Genomic DNA, 16,146 nt, shown 5'->3' on the forward strand with positions numbered 1-16,146 from the left:
GGCCATGGGTTCCTAGAACGACAGATGGGCCCAGGCAATGGGTTCAAACAGCTACGGGTGGATCCAGACATGGGTTCCTACAACTACAGATGGGTTCAGGCCATGAGATCGTTCAATTACAGATGGACCCACGCCATGGGTTCCTACAACTACAGATGGACGTATGCCGTAGGTTCCTACAACTATAGATGGGCCAAGGCCATGGGTTCCAACAACTACAGGTGGACCTAGGCCATGGGTTCCTGGAACTACAGATGGGCCCAGGCCATGGGTTCCTACAACTACAGATGGACCTAGGTAATGGGATCCTGGAACTACAGATGGACCCAGGCAATGGGTTCCAACAACTACAGATGGACCTAGGCCATGGTTCGTACAATTACAGATGGATCCAAGCCATAGGTTCCTACAATTACAGATGGACCAAGGCCATGGGTTCCAACAACTACAGATGGGCCCAGGCCATGGGTTCCTTCAATTACAGATGGACGCAGGCCGTGGGTTCATTGAACTACAGATGTACCAAGGCCATGGGTTCCTACTACTACAGATGGGCCCAGGCCATAGGTTCCTACAACTACAGATGGACCTAGGCCATGGGTTCCTAGAATTACAGACGGGCCCAGTCCATGGGTTCCCAGAACTACAGCTGGACCCAGGCAATGGGCTCCAACAACTACAGGTGAACCCAGGCCATGGGTTCCTAGAACGACAGATGGGCCCAGGCAATGGGTTCCAACAACTACAGATGGACCTAGGCCATGGTTCGTACAATTACAGATGGATCCAGGCCATGGGTTCCTTGAACTACAGATGGACCAAGGTCATGGGTTCCAACAATTACAGATGGACCTAGGCAATGGTTTCCTAGAACTACAGAGGAGCCCAGGCCATGGTTTCCTAGAACTACAGATGGATGCAGGTCGTGGGTTCCTAGAACTACAGATGGATCCAGGTCATGGTTTCCTACAACTGCAGATGGGCCCAGGACATGGGTTCTTACAATTACAGATGGACCAAGGTCATGGGTTCCAACAACTACAGATGTATCAAAGCCATGGGTTCCTACAAATACAGATGGACCTAGGTCATGGGTTCCTGGAACTACAGATGGACCCAGGCAATGGGTTCCAACAAGTACAGAAGACCTAGGCGATGGGTTCCTAGAGCTACAGGTCGGCCCAGGCAATGGGCTCCAACAAGTACAGGTGGACCCAGGCCATGGGTTCCTACAATTACAGATGGACCTAGGCCAATGTTTCCTAGAACTACAGAGGAGCCCAGGCCATGGTTTCCTAGAACTACAGATGGATACAGGCCGTGGGTTCCTAGAACTACAGATGGATCCAGGTCATGGTTTCCTACAACTGCAGATGGGCCCAGGACATGGGTTCTTACAATTACAGATGGACCAAGGTCATGGGTTCTAACAACTACAGATGTATCAAAGCCATGGGTTCCTACAAATACAGATGGACCTAGGTCATGGGTTCCTGGAACTACAGATGGACCCAGGCAATGGGTTCCAACAAGTACAGAAGACCTAGGCGATGGGTTCCTAGAACTACAGGTCGGCCCAGGCAATGGGCTCCAACAAGTACAGGTGGACCCAGGTCATGGGTTCCTACAATTACAGATGGACCTAGGCCATGGTTTCCTAGAACTACAGAGGAGCCCAGGCCATGGTTTCCTAGAACTACAGATGGATGCAGGCCGTGGGTTTCTAGAACTACAGATGGATCCAGGTCATGGTTTCCTACAACTGCAGATGGGCCCAGGACATGGGTTCTTACAATTACAGATGGACCAAGGTCATGGGTTCCAACAACTACAGATGTATCAAAGCCATGGGTTCCTACAAATACAGATGGACCTAGGCCTTGGGCTACTACAACTACAGATGGGCCCAGGCCATGGGTTCCAACAACTACAGATGGATGCAGGCCTTGGGTTCCTACAACTACAGATGGATACAGGCCATGGGTTCTGACAACTATAGATGGGCCCAGGCCATGGGTTCCTAGAACTACAGATGACCTACGCCATGGGCTCCAACAACTACAGGTGGACCAAGGCCATGGGTTCCTACAAATACAGGTGGATCCAGACATGGGTTCCTACAACTACAGATGGGCCCAGGCCATGGGTTCCAACAACTACAGATTTACCTAGCCATGGGTTCCTAGAACTACAAATGGGTCCAGGCCGTAGGTTCCTAGAACTACAGATGGACCCAGGCAATTGGCTCCAACAACTACAGGTGGACCCAGGCCATGGATACCTATAACTACAGATGGGGCCATGCTATGGGTTCCTACAATTACAGATGGACCCAGGCTATGGGTTTAGGGAACTACAGATGGACCTAGGCCATGGGTTCCTACAACTACTGATGGACGCAGGCTGTGGGTTCCTACAACTACAGATTGACCTAGGCCATAGGTTCCTAGAGCTACAGATGGGCCCAGGCCATGGGTTCCTAGAACTACAGATGGACCCTGGCCATGGATTCCTACAACTACAGATGGGCCCAGGCCATGGGTTCCTACAACTACAGATGGGCCCAGGCCATGGGTTCCTACAACTACAAATGGGTGCTGTCTATGTTTTCCTAGAACTACAGATGGATCTAGGCCACGGATTCCTACAACTACAGGTGAACCCATGCCATGGGTTCCAACAACTACAGATGGACCTAGGCCATGGGTTCCTAGAATTACAGACGGGCCCAGTCCATGGGTTCCCAGAACTACAGATGGACCCAGGCAATGGGCTCCAACAACTACAGGTGAACCCAGGCCATGGGTTCCTAGAACGACAGATGGGCCCAGGCAATGGGTTCAAACAGCTACGGGTGGATCCAGACATGGGTTCCCACAACTACAGATGGGCCCAGGCCATGTGTTCCAACAACTAGAGAAGGACGCAGGCCGTGGGTTCATTGAACTACAGATGTACCAAGGCCATGTGTTCCTACAACTATAGATGGGCCCAGGCCATGGGTTCCTTCAATTACAGATGGACGCAGGCCGTGGGTTCATTGAACTACAGATGTACCAAGGCCATGGGTTTCTGCAATTACAGATGGATTCAGGCCATGGGTTCCTACAACTACAGATGGACCTAGGTCATGGGTTCCTGGAACTACAGATGGACCCAGGCAATGGGTTCCAACAAGTACAGAAGACCTAGGCGATGGGTTCCTAGAACTACAGGTCTGCCCAGGCAATGGGCTCCAACAAGTACAGGTGGACCCAGGCCATGGGTTCCTACAATTACAGATGGACCTAGGCCATGGTTTCCTAGAACTACAGAGGAGCCCAGGCCATGGTTTCCTAGAACTACAGATAGATGCAGGCCGTGGGTTCCTACAACTACAGATTGGTCCAGGCCATGGGTTCCAACAACTACAGATGGGTGCAGGCCATGGGTTCCTACAACTACAGATGGGCCCAGGCCATGAGTTCATACAATTACAGATGAACCCAGGCCATGGGTTCCAACAACTACAGATGGATACAGGCCATGGGTTCTGACAACTATAGATGGGCCCAGGCCATGGGTTCCTAGAACTACAGATGACCTACGTCATGGGCTCCAACAACTACAGGTGGACCAAGGCCATGGGTTCCTACAAATACAGGTGGATCCAGACATGGGTTCCTACAACTACAGATGGGCCCAGGCCATGGGTTCCTACAACTACAGATGGATCCAGGTCATGGGATCCTACAACTACAGATGGGCCCAGGCCCTGGGTTCCTACAACTACAGATGGGCCCAGGCCATGGGTTCCTACAACTACAAATGGATGCAGTCTATGTTTTCATAGAACTACAGATGGATCTAGGCCATGGATTCCTACAACTACAGATTGACCTAGGCCATAGGTTCCTAGAGTTACAATGGGCCCAGGCCATGTGTTCCTAGAACTACAGATGGACCCTGGCCATGGGATCCTACAACTACAGATGGGCCCAGGCCATGGGTTCCAACAACTACAGATTTACCTAGCCATGGGTTCCTAGAACTACAAATGGGTCCAGGCCGTGGGTTCCTAGAACTACAGATGGACCCAGGCAATGGGCTCCAACAGCTATAGGTGGACCCAGGCCATGGATACCTATAACTACAGATGGGCCCATGCTATGGGTTCCTACAATTACAGATGGACCCAGGCTGTGGGTTTAGGGAACTACAGATGGACCTAGGCCATGGGTTCCTACAGCTACTGATGGACGCAGGCCGTGGGTTCCTACAACTACAGATTGATCTAGGCCATAGGTTCCTAGAGCTACAGATGGGCCCAGGCCATGGGTTCCTAGAACTACAGATGGACCCTGGCCATGGATTCCTACAACTACAGATGGGCCCAGGCCATGGGTTCCTACAACTACAAATGGATGCAGTCTATGTTTTCCGAGAACTACAGATGGATCTAGGCCATGGATTCCTACAACTACAGATTGACCTAGGCCATAGGTTCCTAGAGCTACGGATGGGCCCAGGCCATGGGTTCCTAGAACTACAGATGGACCCTGGCCATGGATTCCTACAACTACAGATGGGCCCAGGCCATGGGTTCCTACAACTACAAATGGATGCAGTCTATGTTTTCGGAGAACTACAGATGGATCTAGGCCATAGATTCCTACAACTACAGGTGAACCCATGCCTTGGGTTCGAACAACTACAGATGGACCTAGGCCATGGGTTCCTAGAATTACAGATGGGCCCAGTCCATGGGTTCCCAGAACTACAGATGGACCCAGGCAATGGGCTCCAACAACTACAGGTGAACCCAGGCCATGGGTTCCTACAACTACAGATGGGCCCAGGCTATGGGTTCCTACAACTACAGATCGGCCCAGGCCATGTGTTCCTACAACTACAGATGGGCTCAGGCCATGGGATCGTTCAATTACAGATGGACCCACGCCATGGGTTCCTACAACTACAGATGGACGCATGCCGTAGGTTCCTACAACTATAGATGGGCCAAGACCATGGGTTCCAACAACTACAGGTGGACCTAGGCCATGGGTTCCTGGAACTACAGATGGGCCCAGGCCATGGGTTCCAACAACTACAGATGGATCCATGCCATAGGTTCCTACAACTACAGATGGACCTAGGTCATGGGTTCCTGGAACTACAGATGGACCCAGGCAATGGGTTCCAACAACTACAGATGGACCTAGGCCATGGTTGGTACAATTACAGATGGATCCAAGCCATAGGTTCCTACAATTACAGATGGACCAAGGCCATGGGTTCCAACAACTACAGATGGACCTAGGCCATGGGTTCCTAGAACTACAAATGGACCCAGGCCATGGGTTTCTGCAATTACAGATGGATTCAGGCCATGGGTTCCTACAACTACATATGGATGCAGGCCATGGGTTCCAACAACTACAGATGGACCTAGGTCATGGGTTCCTGGAACTACAGATGGACCCAGGCAATGGGTTCCAACAAGTACAGAAGACCTAGGCGATGGGTTCCTAGAACTACAGGTCGGCCCAGGCAATGGGCTCCAACAAGTACAGGTGGACCCAGGCCATGGGTTCCTACAATTACAGATGGACCTAGGCCATGGTTTCCTAGAACTACAGAGGAGGCCAGGCCATGGTTTCCTAGAACTACAGATGGATGCAGGCCGTGGGTTCCTAGAACTACAGATGGATCCAGGCCATGGTTTCCTACAAATACAGGTGGATCCAGGCCATGGATTTCTCCAATTACAAATGGGCCCAGGCCATGGGTTCCTGGAACTACAGATGGACCCAGGCCATGGGTTCCTACAACTGCAGAAGGGTCCAGGCCATGGGTTACGACAACTACAGTTGGGCCCAGGCCATGTGTTCCAACAACTACAGATGGACCTAGGCCATGGGTTCCTAGAACAACAGATGGACCCAGGCAATGGGCTCCAACAACTAAACAGGGGTACCCAGGCCATGAATACCTGTAACTACAGATGGGCCCATGCCATGGGTTCCTTCAATTACAGATGGACCCACGCCATGGGTTCCTACAACTACAAATGGACGCAGGCCGTGTTTTCCTAGAACTACAGATGGATCCAGGCCATGGTTTCCTACAACTACAGATGTGCCCAGGCCATGGGTAACAACAAGTACAGAAGACCTAGGCCATGGGTTCCTAGAACTACATATGGATGCAGGCCGTGGTTTCCTAGAACTACAGATGTACCCAGGCCATGGGTTCCTAGAACTACAGATGGGCCTAGGCCATGGGTTCCTACAAATACAGGTGGACCCAGGCCATGGGTTCCTACAACTACAGATGGATCCAGGCCATGGGTTCCTACAACTACAGATTGGCCCAAGCCATGGGTTCCTACAATTGCAGATGGATCCAGGCCATCAGTTCCTACAACTACAGATGGCTCCAGGCCATGGGTTCATGCAACTACAGATGGACGCAGGCTGTGGGTTCCTACAAAGCTCCATGGCTACATAGAAAGCAAAAGAAGTTTAGTATTATATTGAATACCAGCTTGTGAAGGTCTGTGGTCTGGCAAAAGTTGGCTAAAAGAAAATGAATAAAAAATAAGTATATAAAAACAAACTTGCATGTATTTTTATACATTACTAAAAGGAAGATGCAAGCTGTATAAATGTGTGTTGCTCCTGTAACGCTCAGCTATATTGGCTGGTATACGTCTAGGGGAAATTCTGCCCGGCACCGGCCTGAACGCTTCCCACTGGGTCGGTTGCTGTACCACTGTCACGCAAATCAATCCCAAATTCAATCAACAGTACGTTTTACCAAGTACACTTTATAGGTATTACTAAGTCTGTGAAATTAATATCAGTTCGACACAGAAAAGGAAGTAATGGAAAAAAAAAGGCGCCAGACTTATCAAAGTCCAAGTTCTTTGCGTGCAACTGTTGGAGCTCATTCGATTCCTGACGACCACCCGAATCCTGTCGACTCACAGCTTGGGACCACCCGAAGTGATCGACCAGAGCCTTTCCGCACGTCCGTCGTCTTCCTCGTCTCTCCTCCGACTCCCCGCCAAAACCCCATCCACCGTCCTCCCCATCTACCGTCCTCCCCATCTCTCCTCCGACTCCCCGCCAAAACCCCATCCCCAGTCATATGATACAGCATTATCATCCGAAAGCAAAACGATACATGAACACCCACTGGCTAATAGCATCCTGCTATCTGTACTAACCCAAGCAACTGTCTAACTAGAGACTTTCTCAGCATTTAACATAACATAGAAGCCATTTTAATCCATATACGCAGCAGTTTAAAAGATTAAAATAGCAAAGAAGCCATTTTAAATTTAACACACAAAAAAAAGAGACACGTACGCTCTGAGAATGTCACAGGGGAATTAATAAAGGAAAATAAGTGAACAGCAGGAACTTTGAAAAAATATTTTTATTTGATTTCTCAGTAGAAGATATAAAATGTATCCCAATAACAATGGAATATCAGGGGCAAAAAAAAAGGAATTTCAAACAATCATTACATTGCAAATCCCCTCAGGCATGTATTTACCATCTGGTAGAGTTTTTTGACAGATCACCTCCAGGCAAAAATAAAACAATAAAACATCTCCTGCCATATCTTCTGAAGTACATGTAAATACGTTATTGTATCACCCCCTGCCCTTACTGAATATAGATGGCCTTAAATGAATGATGTTTGGTTAACAGCTCTCTTCTTGTTACTTGCCTTAATGAACACAAGCATGTAAGAGCTTATGGACAGGTTGCAGGTGACAAGAATAGGACTTTGCTGCTTTAAGGAAAAGCAGATGAGTATAGAGTGTGAATAGAGAATGGGGTCTCCAGGTAAAGCATTAATGATGCAGGCAGGTAGACATATTAGTGAGCTCGATGAATACAAGAGTTCTCAGTCATTATATATGGACAAGAAATAAAAGGAGATCTTCCTGAGAATTAATAATATTGTCAAGTTATTGGGACAGGACAGAGAACAGAAAAAGATGGCTTTATACAGAAGAATGAAGGTGATATATTGTTTCCAATGCACCCTGAAACATGAACACTGGTGTATTTACAAATGCCATGAACATGGAAGTTCTACAAAGTTCTGTAGCATTATTTTAATGTAGTACTTTCAGAGATTTTTGGGAGTTTTAAGATTAGCACATGCAGCCAAAGACCAGACAATATGGGATCAAAACATATGGGATCTAAGGATAAAGGTTAAACAATAAAATCTCTGACTTTCCTTAGATTGAGGATCCTTTAATTGTGCAGGCTGGCAAATGAAAGAAGTGAATCAGAACTACTCGTCTCTTTGGACCAACTATTTGAAGGATGAACTGTATCAAATTGGTTGCAAGAATATGGCAAATGTGTATGCGGACAATTGAAACCCTCAGCACTAGCTTGGCCACCTCTAGATTTCACTATGCTCTTTGAGAATTTAAATAAGGACAGGACATAGACAGTGAATGTTGTGGAACAAGGAGACCTCCACAGTTCCCCGAAGGTGGCAACAGGTAGACAGGGTGGTGAGAAAAAAGCATATACCATGCTTGCCTCTTTCGACTGAGTCACTGAAGAGCTGCACAGAACATTGGTTAGGCTGACTTGTGATATTGAATCCTGACGAAGGGTCCTGGCCCAAAACGTCAACTGTACCTCTTCCTATAGATGCTGCCTGCTCTGCTGCGTTCATCAGCATTTTTTGTGTGTTGTGATATTTTATGCAGTTTTGATCGCCACGCAACAAGAAAGATGTGATTCAGCTGGGAAGTGACATGAATATACAATTCTGAGAGGACTGAATAAGGTAAAACACACAAAGTTGTCTCCCAAGGTAGGGATGTCTAAAACTGGAATCCATATAGTTAAGGTGAAAATGAGGACATTTGAAGGGTTTCTGAGGGGCAAAGCTTTTACATAAAGCAAAGCTGGTCTCTGGACCTAGCAGCCAGAGGGAGTTGTAGAGGCAAGGACAGTAAGAACAACAAAGAGGAATCTGGATGGGTGCTTGAACAAGCAAGACGTGGAGAGATATCGAATTAATGTTGGCATGTAGGGTTAGTGTTTACAAGCATGATAGTCAGCATAGATGTGATGGACCAAAGGGCCTTTATCTGTTCATACAACTCTATAACCCTATGCAGAAAAACAACTGGGGAATGATTGTTTTTATATGGAGAGCCATTATGATGTACAATGGTCTATATTATGCTCATAATGTTCATTATTGTAGAAGGCTCTGTTTCCTGAGAGTGGAAGGAAATTCCTTTTGTTCTTTCAAAAGTAATTAAAAAATAAAATAAAAAATAGAGAGCTTTTCTTCTTTTTCTGTGCAATTTATTTTATTTATTGAGATATATAGCACGGTTACAGGCCATTCCAGCCCAATGAGCCCGTGTCACCCATAAGACCAATTAACCAACTAACCAACTAACGCAAACATCTTTAGAATGTGGGAGGGAACTGGAACACCCAGAGGAAACCCATGCGGTCAAGTGGAGAATGTACAAACAGCGGCGGATTTGATCTGGGTCACTGGTGTCGCAATAACGTTAACTATCTGCTATGCTACCTGCTGCCCTCTTTTATTTCTTTGCTATCCTCCTTTCTACAAATTTGGTTCTTAAGGGCTGTATTAAACATCATCTGGCATATATTACTCAGATTCTGTGATCTCCCTTTATTGCCTCCTGCCGAACCTGAAAGAAGCTGTAGTCTACTCTTTAGCTAGCCACACATTTCCCTCAGTCCAATGAAAGGTAACAAGCTCAACAAGGGTTGATAGCAGCTTCCATAACATTCAACAAATGGTGATGATAGAAACCGAAAGGGCTATCTGGTCCATGTATGTATGTTACTGCTGGACACCTGCAAAGAGCAGCATGCACTGTGCTGGTCAGGAGCGTCTCCATGTGGTGTGGCAGCTGCACTTGTCCAGCCATCACAAGCAGCCTCCCTGCACTGAGTCATGAGGTAAATACAGAGCGCCAGCAGAAGGCAAGGATTTGAGTTAGGTTGCCAGCACAGCAGTGGACAGAAATGTAGAGGGAAGGATTTCATACCAACTATACCAAATTCATGAAAGTCCTCTACTCCAGACTGTCGAAGAAGCCAGGAAGAAATGTATTCATTGCAATGAAATTCAAGTTCATTTTCAACAACGAAAGAACTTGTATTAAAGTATCATTATCCCCTTAGTAATTTTGGAAGTGTAACAGAAATGAATTTAAAGGATAGATAAGACTTAGGGAACATCTGGCATCTGCTTGGAATGTAAGCACCTTGTCATCAAGCAACATCAGTTCAATACAAAATGACAATCAATTTGCAAATGATTGACAATAAAGGACAGAATATGCAATTTAAAGTAAGAAAAGAAAGTTCCTGGAAATGGAGCAGGTAGTCTGAGAAAAATCCATTCATTTCTACTGCCATTTAATTTTAGAAGAACTGAATGAAAGATTGGGCACGGGAAGATGTAACTGGCACACACTTAAAGATTAGCCTTTGTATATCTTTCTCTGTCATTCCATTGATCTATTTATTTATTCACATACAGCAAGGAAATGGGCCTCCCTGGCCTGTCGAGCCACACGGTCCAGCAATCCCCTAATTAACCCTTGCCTAATCACAGGACAATTTACAGTGACCAATTAACCTACTAATCGGTACGTCTTTGGACTGTGGGAGGAAATCAGAGCACCCAGAGGAAACCCACATGATCGTGGGGAGAAGGCACAACCTCCTTACTGGCAGCAGTGGAAATTGAACCCAGGTCACCTGTACAGTAAAGCATTGTACCTGTACAGTAATGCCAGACTACACTACCATGCCGCCCTGCATTAAATCGTACAGGCTTCATATCTGAGCGCCAACACACTCGGGGAAAATCTGTCCCTCCAGTGTGGGCATTACAAATCTGACAAACCTGGGAACAGACATACAATGAATTAGTATGAAGTCTCCATTCATTGGTTTGTGTCTTCACAGGTAGAACAGCCAGAGTGTTTGTTACCATGCAACGCCAGAGTCTGGAGTTAAGGAACTAGAGAATAAGTAATGTTGACTTTATGATCATCAGTTTTACCTGATTTACAGCATCACTTCATCTAGCCAGGTTATACTTACTGAAAGCTAGACTTGGAAATGTTCAAATTGCTTTGCCCATTCCATCTGTCATGGGAAGATCTGCTCAGAAATTCATTCATAATTCTATTTTTCTCTCAGGGCTATGCAATTAAAAATACTTTTTTCATAGTAAACCATCAAAAGTGACCATGTTCACAGCATTTCAAAGATTCAAATATCAAAGAATGCATAAATTATATAACCTTGAGATTTGTTTGCTTAACACACAGTCACCAAGCAAAGAACCCAAAACAACCTAACTAAAAATAATAAAACCTCCAGTGCCCACAGAGAAAGAGAAAAGAAACAAAACAAATCATGCAAACAAAAGTACCGAACAACAACAGCACTCTGAACCAAATTGAGTCCCTAGATCCAAATCGCTGGAGCAGCCCAGAGTAGGCCCGAAGCCTCAGTATGCAGTTCATCATAGTAGCAGGGAAAGTTGCCGCAAAGTTCACCGACACGAAGCACAGCAGCCGGGAGCAATCTCATAGCCTTGGCGACGCGCGAGAGGAGCCCCCAAGTATCTGGGCTGGCTTTCAAGTTGTCCAAAACTTACACTAGAAACCGGTCCCCGCCATGATGAATAGTTCTCGGCCTAGAGGCCTGGATTTCAGTGCCGGTGAAGCTGTTTATGACTTCTCCTAATCAGCTCGGTGCTTAGAATGATTCACCCGGGTTAGTTGGATGGGCATCAGAGTCCCTCCGTCCTGTCTTCTCCCCCCCAAATTGTCCACTCCAACCAGCACAGCCCCAACTTCAAGTGTGTTGATTTTGCAGTGCAGCAGCAGGGCACATGTTGAGATGCGCTTTGGCCTCACTTGCCTCTTCATTGTTTGTGGTGATAGTTTACCACAATTTACTTCAAAAAAGGTGTTGTTAATAATGTTCTTAATCAAATTCCTTTGCTTTCAAACCACTACTAAGCTGTCATATGTCTTCAGTAGCACCATCTTAAACTGCCATGGTTTTCAGTCAGGTGCCGGACGCTCGGAGAGATGTGGAGGGGGGGGGGTGGGTGCCCGGCTGTGGTTGAGTGGTCGGCGACTTGGGCCAGCTCCCCCACCGGACTAAGTCTGGTGAGGAGGGTGTGAGGACACCCAGCAGGACTGAAAAAACAAGACCTGATAAAGGTCGGATGAGCTCCTTGTGAGCCAATGACCATCTTCTGTGGAAGAGATTAACGCCTCGCCACGTATCTACGAATCGTATGCTATGCACTTAGTTAGAAGAGATATGATGAACTTGGGCGCTGCACCGTGTGCCTGGACATGCCCAAGGCCTCTGCCTAAGGAAGGGCCGAGCTCAAAGAAGCGGCTGTGGCTGGAGGCCGACACAGCCTCCGGCTCAAGTTTGGCAGGGCAGCGGCAGGCGGTGCCAAGGAGACCAGTGAGAACAAACTGAAGGAGAGGCTGTACTCGGTGCTGTCGCAAGATCGAAGAAGATGGAGGTGCATAGCCACCAACCCCGGATTCGGGACTGCACCCACTGACTGACTGACTGAAACCGGAAGTACCATTTTGAATAAGTTGAAATATGAACAGGGACTTCAGGCAATGAATACACTTGTACCAAAGTGCCATTTTTTTTTGAGTCATAATGGAGAAAGTTAGAAAATTATCTTGGCCACCGCCATCATTGGTCATTGCAAAGACATTGAGGACTGAATAGCATTATGATCCTTTAATAATCCTCTCAGATAAGTTCCATATTCTTCCTTCATACCCATAGTGTATTTCCTTTCCCCATCACAGATGCTGCAGCAACCACACTCTTTCCTAACCCATGATTTCCCCCAGTCTCTGAGAGTATTGATAATGGTGGGGGTCACCAGTCTTGTAAAGACATTGCTCAGAAGAAGGCAATGGAAAACCACTGCTGTAGAAAACTTAGCCATGTACAATTATGGTCACAGATAAGCAAGTAGTGTAGTAGTTAGCCCGATGCTTTACGGTACTAGCAACCTGGGTTCAATTCCTGCTGCTGCCTGCAAAGAGTTTGTACATTCTTCCCATGACCGCGTGGACTTCCTCTGGGTGCTCCGGTTTCCTCCCACAGTCCAACGTCTTACCGGTTGGTAGGTTAATTGGTCATTGTAAATTGTCCTGTGGTTAGGCAAGGGTTAAATCACAGGTTGCTCCGCTGCATCTCAATAAATAAATAGGTAGATAAGATCACGATCGCATGTCAATACAACATGGCACATAACGATAATAATGTAATATACAAAATGGAGCAAAGAAACAAGCTGATGAGGAATACAATAGATCGGGTAGCATCCGTAAAAAGAAATGGACGGTCAACAGTTCAGGCCCCTTAACTGGACTGAAAACAACTGAAGATAGACAGCTAGCTGCAGCAATTCTAATTTCAGACTGGCAGACATGGTCACAAGGTTCAGTTGTTGTTCAGATCAAATATCAGAATGAGGAAGAAATGAGATCTAAGTGACTTGGACGGTGGAATGATTGTGGATGCAGGATGGGATGGTCGGAGTATCACCTTGTGGGATATTCAAATGCAACAGTCTCTGGAGTTTACAGAGAATGGTGCAATCAGCAAAATATACCCAGAGAGCAGCAGTTCTGTGGGTGAAAACACCTTGTTAACGAGAGAGGTCAGGGGAGAACAGCTGGACTGATTCAAGCTGACAGGAAGGCAAGTTACTCAAGTAACCACGTATTACAACAGTGTTGTGCAGAAAAGCATCTCTGAATGGACAACACACAGAAGCTAGAAGTGGATGGGCTACAGCACAGAAGACGAGCAACATGCACTCATTAGGTACAGTAGAGAGCTAATAAAGTGGCCATTCCAGGCATCCACCACTCTCCTGTGCAAAAGTGTGCCCTGAACATCTCCTTTGAACTTTACCCCATTCAGCTTAAATGCATATCCTCTTGTATTGGACATTTTGACCCTGGGAAAAGGGTACTAATTTTTTTAAATGTTGAAGGATGAAGAGTTATTAATGCCTGCAAAATGAACAAAAACTAATATTTATTTTCACAAAATCTAATGTGCAATGGAGAAGCCAATACCACTTAAACCTGTTGCAAAGACGTTGCATCAGAGAATGCATGGCGGGATCAGTTCACTTCTGAATATTTCCCTTAATCGTCACCAAAGTGTAGCTGAGACATCTCACTCACAAGTTCAGTAAATAAAAGAAAAAGACAGAATCTTATGAAAATTATAGGATAGTTTTCTTTTAATTGTTGCATTTCTAACACTCACCGGAGATCCAGAGATCACCTTTGTAGTTTCTTGTAACTGCTGTAAGGTCTTGATCAGCTGTGCCTCTGAGGGTGAGATTGAAGTCTTTGGCGGGCATTTCACGTTGTCACCTTTCAACCATGCTGCTGAACAATGATGTTGGTAACAGTAACATTGGCGGCAGCAATGAGTTGGAGTGATGGCAGTTAGCTTCTGTGCATTCTGCTCAATAATATGTAGTCCAGTGTCCACTGAAACTGATCTTCTAAATTGTCTGCCAGTCTGAAAGTCAGGCACAAGTAGAGATGGATTCCTAACTTGGTCATATTTATTTGGTTCAATAGTGAACTCCTCAGTGTTATCTTCAGTCTGCACTGAAGCTTCCCTCATCTTGCTGCATTCTTTAATTTCAGAGTTTTCGGAAGAGTCTTCATCAGATTGAAATAAAAGTGGAACTGGTTCTAAAGAGCAAACTTCTGTGACACTCCTTTGTTGCAATTTCTCTTGAGGACTTTGAGTGGTCACTACTTTGCTTAGAGCAGCAGGGTGTTGTACATGAAGGCTGGATTCTTGCTGAGTTTTACTATAGTTCACATTTACTGCTTTACTGCATACAGGGTCATTATTTTGATTATGTACATCACTATTTTCCTTATGGATTTGGTTATTTTCCCAGAATCTTTCATCAACAGTAAAATCATCTTTTAAAGCTTGCATGGGAAGATCGTTTTGGTTGTCGTTCAATTCACTTTTCTCCCCTGTGACTTTATCAACACATGGAACCGCTATCCCCAGCTGATCCCCAAAGGTGTGAGGAAGGACATCAATTGTTTCCATGTTGATGCTGTTCTCTTCTTGTGAAACTTGTAATTCTGTGGCTGCTTCTGAAAACTTTGCTTGATCACAGTCATCAGACACAGGGGCCCAGGTTTGCTCAGTAATGTTACATGTTGCTTGTCCCAGATCCTTGATCAGGGTGGGCCATTGTTTCTTTTCTTGGAAGGGGTCTTGGCTATTAATCCTGTCACAGCCAACACTTTTGAATGCATTCGGAATCTGAAAATGTTCAAACAGAAAATTGAGAAATCAAGTGTCTATTTTTACTATAATAGAGTGAAAATCTTACAACAGAATCCCCCCCCCCCCCAGCAGATTGAACTGAGCCTGGCATTTTTTTGTTATGTTTTTGATATCCAAAACCTGCAGTTTTTATTATTTTCAACAGTCTAACTGTGTCAGTATGATCACTTAATAAGCACAGTTCAAAGGTATCTGGAGATTTTTCTACCAGTTAAAAAGGAGTGGTCTTTAGCTCCAACTGTCCAAAGCTGTGTCATATCGGAGAATTAACTGAATGCATGAGTGCAGCAGAACATTCATACAAAATTCACATATAACTGAGGTCAAGGTCAGAGTCATATATCGTAATTATAAGTTTTTTCTTCACAGGCAATGCCTGAGCTGCTGACTGTCTCCCCTATTTTCTGTTTTCTTTAAGTCAAGATCAGATGTAGCCTTTAGGTGAAGTGGGTACGGTCATGCATTCTGGAGGCATTTCCAAATAACATCTCTCACCTAATCAATAGGTTAAAATATATGCATAGCAATCTGGGAGCAGTGATTGAAAATTGTAAGTTTTATTATAATTGACTTTGAATCTCTGTTGCTAAAATGAAGCCATTATAGTATTTCTTACACAGGCAGTGACAAAGGGGTGAAAAAGCAAGCTTCCTGTCTTTCACATATTTCACTTAATGTCTTAAACAGCAATTCAAAAATTCTAGACATATCCTATATC

General features: G+C 45.7%; 1 protein-coding gene across 2 annotated transcripts in view; it reads right to left on the bottom strand.

Annotated features, from left to right (window-relative positions):
* The window catches only part of itprid1 (ITPR interacting domain containing 1), a 163,385-nt gene that overhangs the window by 41,130 nt on the left and 106,109 nt on the right, over positions 1–16,146 (bottom strand). For both annotated transcript variants that reach the window (XM_063034430.1, XM_063034350.1), the window contains one exon: positions 14,370–15,404. In XM_063034430.1, the coding sequence (XP_062890500.1) occupies positions 14,370–15,404 (1,035 nt within the window). The remainder of the gene's footprint in view (positions 1–14,369; positions 15,405–16,146) is intronic.

The sequence above is a fragment of the Mobula hypostoma genome, chromosome 1 (genome assembly GCF_963921235.1).
Source record: "Mobula hypostoma chromosome 1, sMobHyp1.1, whole genome shotgun sequence".
NCBI classification, from domain to species: domain Eukaryota; kingdom Metazoa; phylum Chordata; class Chondrichthyes; order Myliobatiformes; family Myliobatidae; genus Mobula; species Mobula hypostoma.